The 12,326-nt window shown below is 42.7% G+C and overlaps 1 protein-coding gene across 1 annotated transcript in view; it reads left to right on the top strand.

Moving 5' to 3' along the window:
• The window catches only part of atp9a (ATPase phospholipid transporting 9A), a 30,400-nt gene extending 21,301 nt beyond the window's left edge, over window positions 1-9,099 (top strand). Inside the window, exons 19-28 of the mRNA XM_077611116.1 lie at window positions 19-117; window positions 1,700-1,789; window positions 1,946-2,090; window positions 2,368-2,432; window positions 2,828-2,983; window positions 4,452-4,516; window positions 4,609-4,717; window positions 4,804-4,861; window positions 5,167-5,370; window positions 8,131-9,099. Of these exons, the coding sequence (XP_077467242.1) occupies window positions 19-117; window positions 1,700-1,789; window positions 1,946-2,090; window positions 2,368-2,432; window positions 2,828-2,983; window positions 4,452-4,516; window positions 4,609-4,717; window positions 4,804-4,861; window positions 5,167-5,370; window positions 8,131-8,267 (1,128 nt within the window). The 3' untranslated portion in view covers window positions 8,268-9,099. The remainder of the gene's footprint in view (window positions 1-18; window positions 118-1,699; window positions 1,790-1,945; window positions 2,091-2,367; window positions 2,433-2,827; window positions 2,984-4,451; window positions 4,517-4,608; window positions 4,718-4,803; window positions 4,862-5,166; window positions 5,371-8,130) is intronic.
• Window positions 9,100-12,326: the final 3,227 nt, after the last annotated feature.

The raw sequence follows: 12,326 nt of genomic DNA, 5'->3' as shown, positions 1-12,326 counted from the left end.
TATTTATTTTTCGGAAAGGTTTGGATGCTGACAGGAGACAAGCTGGAAACGGCCACATGTACCGCCAAGAATGCCCACCTGATCACCCGCAACCAGGATATTCACATCTTCAGACCTGTAAGTGTGCGAGCTGGGGTCGGGAGGTGTCGGTTCATTCCAGGTCAGACGTCAACTCTCCTCCGGGGGCCCGTTAGCGAGCGCTCGCCCGCCTGCGCGGGCCCAGCTAGCGTCCGTGAAGCATTAATCACTTCCCACTGGTAAAGGCATCCAAGCCACTGTCAGGCGAAATAAATTGAGCGAGAAAACAAGCACAGCGCTCCCGCTGAGAGCCTGCTGAGGCCTCGTTTCCTAATTTGTTTTTCAGCCTTCGGGCTTCTATGGTCCCCTCGCGGCGCCGCTCCTGGCGACGAGCCACCTCAGAGAGCGAGCTGACCACTTAAGGTTAGCTTTTGCGTACAACCGTGCTTACTGGAAGAGAATAACAATGGCTGGCACGCCTTGAAAACCCGAGTCCCGGTGGACACGGCGTGAATGCTGACTGGGCCTGCGACGCGCACATCTGGATTAGTTTCCTGGTCGTCACTGAAGTCCTGGTGCGCGCTGACGTCTGAAGAGTTAGCGGCTGGCGGATGTTCTGGCATGAGCGTAACTCGCGATGACAGATTAACTCCACGCGCTGTCATGGATGAATTCTTGCACTTTTTTTTGTCTCAATTGGAAGCTGACACCGTTTCCTCAGTCAAACTGGCCTACGTCTAGTTTGTAAAGCCTGAGACTTTAGATTAGAATGTCTAGTGAATATGTTGTTCACGGAGCCTTTGCAAAATTTTTGTTTTTGTTTGCAAGCAAATGGGGGATCTAATTATGGGAATGTTTATTATCTGGGTCAAAAATATATTGCCTGTTGTCAGCGCATCAGAATTTGAGGTTAGATTGACAACACACTCGTAACCGAACAAACAAACTTGGATTAATATATACAGACACACTCAAACATACGTTTAATGTAACTTTACACAAAACTGAATTCTAATTTTGTTTTAATTTGTTTTACCTTTCTTCTCCTGGCCGGTTAGCTGTTTGCCACGCCTCCACCCTCACGTTTGCTATCGATGGGCTGTTTGCTGTTGTATTCCCTTCAAAATATTCCGGAAATGATGCACACAAATGTCCTCACAATAGGATAACGCACGACCACTTGCCAACGAGAAGTAGTCTTGAATGAGCGATCGCGGGAGCTAACAGGCTAAGGAAGGAATGACAGCCTACCCACGTATTGATTGTGGGTAATGAAGTTTTATTCTGAGAAAGGGTGCCATTAGCTATCGGTGTTGTGTGCACGAGTATACTTCATTACCCAGAAAGCCCTCTTTTTGCCCACGTATGCGCGTTGTGCGTTTTCTGGTCCATGTGTAGGAGAAACTCGTGTGAAGAGATCGTTCAGTGCTCGTAGATATCTGTTATACTCGAAAGAGATGCGGCAAAAAAGACAGTGCTACAATGATAAACAGCCTCTCATGTCATGGCCACCTGGCTTTCTCTAGAGCGAAGTATTTGCTCAAAAATTTCCTCGTATCTCGAGCATCTCGTAGGTAGAGCTGCTCGTATGTAGAGGTACCACTGTATTGACTAGTCAAGTGTTAATTGGTTAGATGCATGCGATCGAGTACAGTTGTTAATGCTTTTGACACGACGACAGGTGACCACGCGAGGAGAAGCCCATCTAGAACTCAACGCCTTCCGGAGGAAACATGACTGTGCACTGGTGATCTCTGGGGACTCACTGGAGGTAATTCATTTTTGGGGGAGGAATTTGGTTAGTAAATTTAAAGAAATTGAAACAACTGAGGAAGAAAAATGAATCTTTGATGCAAAAGTTCAGTGTGAGGGTCGGACAATGCAAACAAATCTAGATTACAGGGCTGAACTGTCATCCCCGCTGCAGGTTTGTCTCAAATACTACGAATACGAGTTCATGGAGCTGGCGTGTCAGTGTCCCGCTGTGGTCTGCTGCCGGTGTGCCCCCACCCAGAAGGCTCAGATCATCCGGCTATTGCAGGAGCGCACGGGCAAACTCACATGTGCAGTAGGTACGGACGAAAAGAACCGGCTTGTAACTAACAATCACAGTTGTGTGTTTCAAGCAGAAATGTGTGTATAGTTTGTTTTCTCACGCTACTATATCCTTCCAAATTGAAACTGTGGTAAAGTGAACTGGGCAGCGAGACCGATGCCTGAATTACAAATTCAAATTTGCCCTCCAGCCAGGTTTCTGGTCTGTGATTATGAACGTGTCTTAAGAAGCCATCGTATTGGAGCGCCACCGATGTGAATCCTGACACCTCTATGGCTTTTGTTTTCTCTTAGGAGATGGAGGAAACGACGTCAGCATGATCCAGGAAGCCGACTGTGGCGTGGGAGTGGAGGGGAAAGTGAGATTTGTACCCACCAAACTTCTCTCACAGCTCTCCTTTCCTGTCAAAAGCCCTTGCGCGTTCACATTGTGCAGAGTCATGTGCACATGCATGAGTCTATTTTCATTGTCTGTGTGCAATGGTTAATTTACATTGGGGGGAAAACAAAGTAGATTACATACCAGGCACGAACACTACACTGACCTTATTTTCTGAGTTTCTTCTTAGTTAAAATTATATTTTAATTATACTGCTATAATTGGTTCTGCTAGGTTTAGAAGACTCTTACGTGTAATGTTTCTTAGATACAACAACTGTGTTTTGGGAAATCCTAATTACTGTTTGACAAGCACAAAAAAGATCATTGTTTTACAGTAAGATTCAGTCCTCACTGGCTTGCCTGTGTTTGACAGGAAGGCAAACAGGCCTCCTTGGCCGCAGACTTCTCTGTGACTCAGTTCAAACATTTAGGCCGTCTCCTGATGGTTCACGGACGCAACAGCTACAAAAGATCTGCAGCCCTCAGCCAGTTTGTTATCCACAGGAGCCTTTGCATCAGCACCATGCAGGTATGAAGTTTGAAACCATTTTACAATGATGCCTTTGATAACATCCGACCACTGTGATCCCTCGATTATCGCAACTTCACTTTTTGCGAATTCACTACTTAGCGATTTTTTTCTGCTATTAATTATTATAAATTATTTGTTTATTTTACCTTCAGTGCTGAGTCTTAGTAGCAAGAGTGGCTTCCACTTACGAGTTACACCATGGATAATAATAATAATAATTACATTTTTTAAGTTAAATTGATAAACCCAGGGGTACACGGTTGATTGGTCGCCAGTCTTTTGGTCGCCGGTCTTTTGGTCGCCCGGAAAGTAAGTGGTAATTACCATTTAAATCGTTGCTCAAATTCCCTGAATACAAACGGCGAATTACTATTTAGTCATACTTAATGCCCTAGTAATTATTAGGCTAAAGAAAAGCTCCAAATTTCCCGGACTTTTATTGTTTTTTGTTGGAGAACTTGTTAAGACCCTGACTGACGTAGCTTCTTAAAGGGACAACTCATGTACATACAAACTCTTATACACTCCCACGTCGGCTCAGTGAAACTGCTCATGGCCATTGTTGGCTTTTATTGATGCGTACACCGTGTTGTTTTACCTTGTTTTGTCGTCGGTCTTTTGGTCGCCGGTCTTTTGGTCGCCCCGACCGCGACAACGGGTGACCAAAAGACCGGTGACCAAAAGACCGGCGACCAAAAGACCGGCGACCAAAAGACCGGCGACCAAAAGACCGGCGACCAAAAGACCGGCGACCAAAAGACCGGCGACCAAAAGACCGGCGACCAAAAGACCGCGACCAAAAGACCGCGACCAATCGACCGCACACGAACCCAGGGATGGGATAGCTTCACTTTCTTAGCATCTTATTATAATTTGGTGCCTAAAACTGCAAATGATCACCACATCTAATAACCATTAGGCCAGAATCTAATTGTTACACTGAGAGAAAGAAATGTTAGTCAGTGTTAGTTTCTCTAGTTTAATTCCTCAAACAAAAATGATATCAAATAAAGTTAGCATAGCGCAAGCATCCAATTTGGGGCATGAATACGGGTTCGTGAGTCAGACACCCCCACACCGCCGCTACTGTCTGAGTCCAACCTTGGGGTCTGCCACGGAGGGCGAGCCCATGACTCACTTCTGCGTGGGCGGAGGGGGCTCCTCCACATGTCTGGACGACCACAACCACAGCTGTGAGCAGCAAAGCGGGGCGCTTGACAGCTCAATACTGCATCAGCCATGCCAAATTTAGTTGCGAGGGCTTGGCGGTCGACGTGTCGCATTTAGGCCAAGAATGTTCATGTGGAAGATTCATCTTCTTGTCCAATCGCTGAAATTGGGCCTTCTTTTCAGAGCTGACCTTTTGGGAAAAAGGAATTATTCCTGCGAAAGCGGAGTCTTATGTGAATGTCATTAACACAGAATATGGATGTTTATAAATAACAAATTTCTTGTTTTGCTACAGGCTGTCTTCTCATCCGTCTTCTATTTTGCTTCAGTGCCACTTTATCAAGGATTCCTCATTATTGGGTGAGATGTAAAAAGACATAACCTAAGATATATCAATGGAACTCTCCAAGCAATTGACATGAGACATCACGATCTCGTTCCACATGTTTCAGCTATTCCTCCCTCTACACCATGTTCCCCGTCTTCTCTTTGGTGTTGGACAAAGATGTCAAATCCGAAGTCGCCATGTTGTATCCTGAGTTGTACAAAGACCTGTTGAAGGTATTCACAAATTCTCACAGAGATGTCAGACTTATCAGAGTACCATATCTTAAATGTGAATGTCTTGTCATGTTTTTCTTCCCCAGGGTAGACCTCTGTCCTTTAAGACGTTTCTAATATGGGTTTTAATAAGTATTTATCAAGGTAAGAAGTTCATCAGTGAGCTTGTCATTTTTTTTTAAATTGTGTAAAAAAAATAGATTTCCCCTTCTTGCTACAATTTTGTTGATTTTCACATGGTAGTTTAAACTGTAAAATACGTAGTAGTCCTAGCTAAATGCTATGGCTAGTTAACGGTGATCCCAAGCATTTCCAAATAGATTGCGATATGCCTTTTCGCAGACGCGTTTATCGTGAGCCGTTCTTAACCCCCAAAATATGTCAGAAATGTCGTGAGCCGCTCGCTGTACTGTCGACTTGGGTGACAATGAACGTGTCGCCCCTCGCAGGCAGCATCATCATGTACGGCGCCTTGCTGCTCTTCGAGTCGGAGTTTGTCCACATCGTTGCCATTTCCTTCACGTCGCTCATTCTCACCGAGCTGCTCATGGTGGCTCTGACCATTCAGACGTGGCACTGGCTCATGATGGTCGCCGAGCTCCTCAGCTTGGCCTGTTACGTGGCATCGCTCGTCTTCCTGCACGACTTCATTGGTGAGTCTGTGTGATAATCTATTTTATGACTTTATGAAACAATTAAGGGCAAACTTTTCAACGTGCTTTAAACTCAAACGCCGTTTTTGAGGGCGGTTTAGTTGAACGAATTGGAAAATGCAAGATACACGAGGACATTCGAAGCGTGGAAAATTTCAATTTTAACTGTGGCTTTATCCAACCAGCAAACGGAGTAGCTGGGGATTGTTGGTCGCTGCAGATAAAATATTTCTGTAATTTCCAGACTATAAGACCCTACTTTTTTTCCACCTTCGCCTTATAGTCAAGTGTGCCTTATTTATGGATTTTTATAAGGTAATGATAAGCATGTATTTTGGCCTAACTTGCCAATCATACAAAGTGGACACTTGTCTTATGGTACTCGGACGATTCGCCGAAAGACGTTTCGCCGACGGACGTTTCACCGACGGACAGTTCGCCGAATGGACATTTCGCCGAACGGACAGTTCGCCGAATGGACGTTTCGCCAAAAAAAATAGTGTTTAATTTATTATTTTATTACACAAATAAAAGTGGGGATGTTTCTCATTGTGTTGTTTTTTGTACCAAGGTTGAAAAACATACACACACGATCCGGGGGCGGGGCGAGCGCGCGAATCCCGTTTCGGCGAAACGTCCGTTCGGCGAAACGTCCGTTCGGCGAAACGTCCGTTCGGCGAAACGTCCGTTCGGCGAAACGTCCGTTCGGCGAAACGTCCGTTCGGCGAAACGTCCGTTCGGCGAAATGTCCGTTCGGCGAAACGTCCGTTCGGCGAAACGTCCGTTCGGCGAAACGTCCGTTCGGCGAAACGTCCGTTCGGCGAAACGTCCGTTCGGCGAAACGTCTTTCGGCAAATCATCCGGTCACGGTGTCTTTTAGTCCAGTCCATCTTTTTCATTCATTTATTTTCCATCACACCTATCCCCACGAGCGAGTAAATCTTATATATATGAAGAAATATTTTTCTTGTAAAATCTGGTGGGTGCATTTTATAGTCAAAAAATTACAGTAATTATTGTTGGTCTAGTACCACTTATGGGAAAAAGAGCAATAAGACCACAACAACAACACATTTCAAACTAAGCATAACTTTATGACTGGCATCCTACATAGGCTTGACGAATAAGGTGTGCTCTCCGTAATGTTTCAAAAAGAAAAGGACCACAATAGTTGGTTTGTGATGAGTTGGCACATGGACTTGTGTTGACCAGTTGCACCCAAAATGTTACCAGTCTTTATTTTGAGTTTTATGTGGCCTGTGGAGTTCCATTTGAAGCCTGTCGTATCGACCACTGTAAACCATGACTACCATGTGGTAAGGTACATATAGCCTTTTTGGGACACTGTTCCACATTGAGGCGCACAGGAATAGATTTTAAAGGTTAGTCTTCTCTTGTTTTGTTAGAAGAGGCTGTTTTTTTCCTTTGTTGAATTGATAGATTGTGCAAGTATAATGGGTGCGTGGTACGGATGTGATGCTATACATAGAAAAATACTGGAAATTTATTCCAAGGGACATTAGCATCAACCAACCTTTTGCAAAGGTACAACGCAATAAAAATGATTAATGTTCCTATTTCAAAAGATCATATTTGCATGCGTTAGCATAATGTGTCTTGCAGTGGCGGTCCGTGCATTTTCTCGTAGCGCCTTCAACGAATCAATCCAACCCCCAAAAACTATTTTATGGCTATAAAACCTCGACTGCATCTACAGCTGCGACACATAATAATCAATAAATCAATGCACAAAAATTGGGTAAAATCCACTTCCTAGCAGCATTTCATGATTAAATACAAATACTGGAGCTTTTCAGACATTGCAACCGGGCCAGGGAGGTGATTTCCCCGGGAAAAGACAGCGATGGATGTCAATGGCCAAACGGCAAAATTTGCACTAAAATGGGGTAAAATCCACTTCCTAGCAGCATTTAGTGATTAAATACAAACACTGGAGCTTTTCAGATATCAGAACCGGGCCCACAATTGAAATATTATTTAGGAATATAGCCATATTTTACTCACTGAAAATCCTTTTTAACTGTACACAATATCCATCCTCCTTTCTTTCTTCCTTCTTTTATATCGCCATCGAAGCTAATGCTGAAAGTCGAGCCTGTCCTGTCGTATTTCTGGCATAGTCTGTCTTGAAAATGGCTTTAAATCAACACCACAATATATTTGCTTGTGCAGCTAGCTCCAGATACAGTTTGGTAGCTAATCATAGTTGGTGAAAGCGATGACGAATCCCTATGCCTGCGACAATGCATTGTGGTGTTGCCAACTCGAAATCTGATTGGTTAAAGCAACAGTCTTATCGACGCTTGTTTAATGCAGCAGAGCCCGCAGAACTGATTGTGAAGGCTTTGAGGCAGATTTCTGACCCTGGCAACAAATAATGGCTGAAATGTGATTGGTTAAATGCTTCAATATGAAAACACACATCTGGAAGCAGTGCAACCAGGGGGAAAAGCAATGAAAGGAAGCTAACAGACAATTTGGAATTATTTAATAAGTATTGATGGACAAAATATAATATATGATTCAGATATTTCTTAGGCCAGTAGAGAGGGCCTTGAAGGCCCTGACGGCCCGCCACTGGTGTCTTGGTGGTCCCTTTAATATTGAGTATTAAAGTAAAGTGAGGTAATGAACAAGGTCACTTTGGCTTTCCTGCGTGTGTTACATTTTTCATGTAAACAGTGCATTAAATCGAACCGTACAGGGAAATCACGATTATGCTTTTTCAATTTTCATCAGATGTGTACTTCATCACAACTCCGTCGTTCCTGTGGAAGGTGACGGCCATCACGCTGGTCAGCTGCCTGCCCCTGTACATCCTCAAGTACCTGCGCCGACGCTTCTCCCCACCCAGCTACTCCAAGCTCACCTCCTAGAGTCCGCATCCCGGTGGGTGACCGCCGTCATTCACACCTGTGCAGACCTCCATCATGTGACATGGACACGCTTAACACTAACGTCAAATTCCTCCATTCTAAACAAATGTGAGTTTTTGCCTGTCTGTAATAAATATCACACGTTTTGCTCATTTATTCATGCGAATGGTGTTCCTTTAAAAAAAAAAATCCCCTGGAGGCCAGTGGCCTTTTCAAAGCTATCATTCGCCAACTTTAGCCAGAGTTTATTGCTGGACTTGATTGATTCACTATGCCCAAAATGTGATTTCTAAATTGAGTTCCAGAATTATACACTTTGCAACAAGTGAAGCGGCCGTTAAAAGTCACGTAGGTTTATGCGTCAGGCCGCGGAGGCGGCGTCTGAGGCTAATTTGGGCTTCGCGTCTTTCAATACTGCCCCCTCACCCCCAGTAGGGTCGGTTATTGTGGGACCTTTGCCACCTCTCATGTGGTACTGACCTCAAGCCATAAAAGAAAATGCCGAGCGGCTTTTTTTGTTGGCCTTTACAAAAAAAGGATCACTATGTGGAATACCCTGTTAATGTTGTCAATATGTTTATTTCCTTTCTCTTACCGGGTAATGCAGTGAATCTTATTGACCTTTTGTGTTTTATGGAATTATTATTTAAAACTAAAAAAGTTATTTATTATGTGGCCATTAAAGTGAAAAGCATGATTGGTGGGGTGCTTGTACATAACTTATTTTTATGTTTATGTACTGACCTTTTTTTAAATACTGTTGCGTGGAAAGGGACAAGCTGAAAAAAAATATGTCATTGTGCCGATGGTTAATAAATCTTCTGCTTTGTTATCCTGGGTCATGTTTCGTTTCATGGTAAGCAACTGTTATGCTCAAAGTTAACAGTGAATATTTAATTTTCTGATCCAATGTCAAATAATAATTCTTATTATTATTTTTCTTTCACTTTTGACATTTTGCAGATTATCAGCTATCTTCTTTTTATTTTCTACAGTAATTTAGATGTAGCATAAAAGGTTCAGTAGTTGTTTTGATATTAACAGTGATTAACAGACTTTTTTCTCACAATTAAATATGAAATTATTGTTATTATTATTTAGATAAATGATAGACTATTGAACGTCCAGTTTTACACATCATTTTTGCATATTTGAACTTTTTTACTGTTATTTTATGCAAGTTTAGTCTAGTTTTAGCTTGTATTTATGTGTTATGACATTGTTTTCTTTTAAAGACGCCCCAAACTAAAACTGGATTTATTCCGGGTACTTTTTTTGGCAACCAAATGATCAAAATGTTACCCAAATGTTAACAGCTTGATGACCTGTTCTAAAAATATAAAATAGTTTTTGAGGGTTGGATTGATTCCGATAACTGAAAGCACCACTAGAAAATGCACAGACCGCCACTGCTATTGAGACATGCTAATTAAGAAATCAGAGCAAAAAGTTATAAAGAAATAGATTCTTCCTACTTGCCATTAGATTTTGAGCCCCTTTAAGCAAGGACCCTCAAGAGATTCATTGATGTCAAAGATCAAGCTCTTCTTACACTTTTTGGTAGAACAAGTGAGTTTGAAGCGAGACAAAAAAAATCTTCTGTGCACAAAAGCCTTCCAAAAATGTGGATAAAGTCTTGGAAAATCTTTCTCGCTTCACCGAGAGACACTTTGTCCAAGATGTTGAGGACAAATCGTGTGGACTCACACGAGGAACACGTTACATAACATCCAAACAGGTTGATTCGTTTCATCTCTGGCTCTTCATGTCAAGACGAGGGTGAATTTTCCATCCGGCTCGGAAACAGTTTTGCATTCCCGGTGGAAGAGAACGGGCCAACGTACCGCAAACTGTCCCGTGGTCTTGACTGAAGTTCGTAATGATTATAGCATGGAACCATTTAGTTTTTTTGCATGTTTAAAGAGGGTCATTTGTACATACCCTCCATTTCTATTAATGGCCATGACATGACGGTACTCGGTCGTTTGGTCGCCGTTTTTTTGGTCGCCGGTCTTTTGGTCGCGCGGAAGGTTATTGATAATTACCATTTAAATTGTTTTATGTTGGCTAGAAAACGGCTGTCGGATCCTAAGTGATTGAATTTCTTCACCTTCTCTAAGTGTGTAAACCCAATCTTTTATTTGTTAAACACCCATTTTTCCAAAGAGAATTTTTTTAATAGCACAACAATTACTATATTTGGCGGGGTACATGTTCGATTGGTCGCCGATCTTTTGTTCGCCGGTCTTTTGGTCGCCCGGGAGGTAAGTGATAATTACCATGTAAATCGTTGCACAAATTCCCTAAATACAAACTGCGAATTACTGTTTAGTCATACTTAATGCCCTAGTAATTATTAGGCTAAAGAAAAGCTCCAAATTTCCCAGACTTTTATTGTTTTTTGTTGGAGAACTTGTTAAGACCCTGACTGACGTAGCTTCTTAAAGGGAGAACGCATGTACATACAAACTCTTATACACTCACACGTCGGCTCAGTGAAACTGGTCATGGCCATTGTTGGCTTTTATTGATGCGTAGACCGTGTTGTTTTACCTTGTTTTGTCGCCGGTCTTTTGGTCGCCCGTTGTCGCGGTCGGGTCGACCAAAAGACCGCGACCAAAAGACCGCGACCAAAAGACCGGCGACCAAACGACCGCACACGTGACATGACAATAACAACCATGTTTATTGTAGTTGTGCCATATTGTTTTGACAACAGAATACCGTTACTGGCTTCCTTACCAAGATTATGTGTCCAGGTTTTCAAATAGTTACGAAATAGTTTTGAATGGATTATGGAAACCTGGAGCTTCCCTCTTATAGGGGGAAATATGAGGAGGGGGGGTAAAGTGGATGGAGATTTTACTCCAGAGAGGGAAAATCCACAAGCAAGCCTGCCACTTTTCCACTGGAAGCCCAGAAACTCAAATTCTTTTCTCCGACAAGTGAGGATCGATCAGAATCCAGTTACATAAGCAGGCAGGTTCCTTCAGGATGTATTGCCTTTCCATGTTGATGGAACATCTGACTTCAGACACTTTGGAAAAACTAGAAGGAAAATGTTCTGATAGGATCGCCACTTCTGACAGGAAGGAAATCTAATTCCTTCTTGTACCAGGACGTGCTAGCGCAACCTACTTGGAAATTCTTTTTTTTTTTAAACATGTCAGTGACCATCCTAAGGAATTTATGGAATTCTAAACAGAAGGGAAGGAAGGATTTGTGAAAGATTTCACACAGTAGGTTTCTTTAAAACAAATGAAATGTAAAATCCACTTCCTAGCAGCATTTAATGATTAAATACAAATACTGGAGCTTTTCAGACATTACAACCGGGCCAGGGGGATGATTTTCCTGGGAAAAGACAGCGATGAACGTCAATGGCGTACCGGCAAACATTGCCCGAAAATGGGGTAAAATCCAGCCGAAAACAGCATTTATTGATTAAATACAAATACTGGAGCTTTTTAGACATCAGAACCGGACCCGGAGTATCATTTCCCTGGGAAAAAGACAGCGATGAACGTCGATACGTCCATATACGTCCATACGCGAAACGGCAGAAATTGCACTAAAATGGGGTAAAAGCCACTTCCTAGCAGCATTTAGTGATTAAATACAAACACTGGAGCTTGTCAGATATCAGAACTTGGCCCACAGTTGAAATATTATTTCGGAATATAGCCATATTTTACTCACCAAAAATCATTTTTAACTGTACACAATATCTATCCTCCTTTCTTTCTTCCTTCTTTTCTATCGCCATCGAAGCTAATGCTGAAAGTCGAGCCTGTCCTGTCGTATTTCTGGCATAGTCCGTCTTGAAAATGGCTTTAAATCAACACAACAATATACTTGCTTGTGCAGCCCGCTCCAAATACAGTTTGGTAGCTCTGGCTAATCACTAGCCAATCATAGTTGGTGAAAGCGATGACATATCCCTACGCCTGCGACAATGCATTGTGGTGTTGCCAACTCGAAATCTGATTGGTGAAAGCAACAATCTTATCGACGCTTGTTTAAAGCGACAGAGCCTGCAGAACTGATTGTGAAGGCCTT

The sequence above is a fragment of the Stigmatopora argus genome, chromosome 1 (assembly GCF_051989625.1).
Source record: "Stigmatopora argus isolate UIUO_Sarg chromosome 1, RoL_Sarg_1.0, whole genome shotgun sequence".
Classification (NCBI taxonomy): domain Eukaryota; kingdom Metazoa; phylum Chordata; class Actinopteri; order Syngnathiformes; family Syngnathidae; genus Stigmatopora; species Stigmatopora argus.
Note: the sequence above shows the minus strand (reverse complement) of the source record. Positions and strands in the feature narration are given on the sequence as shown.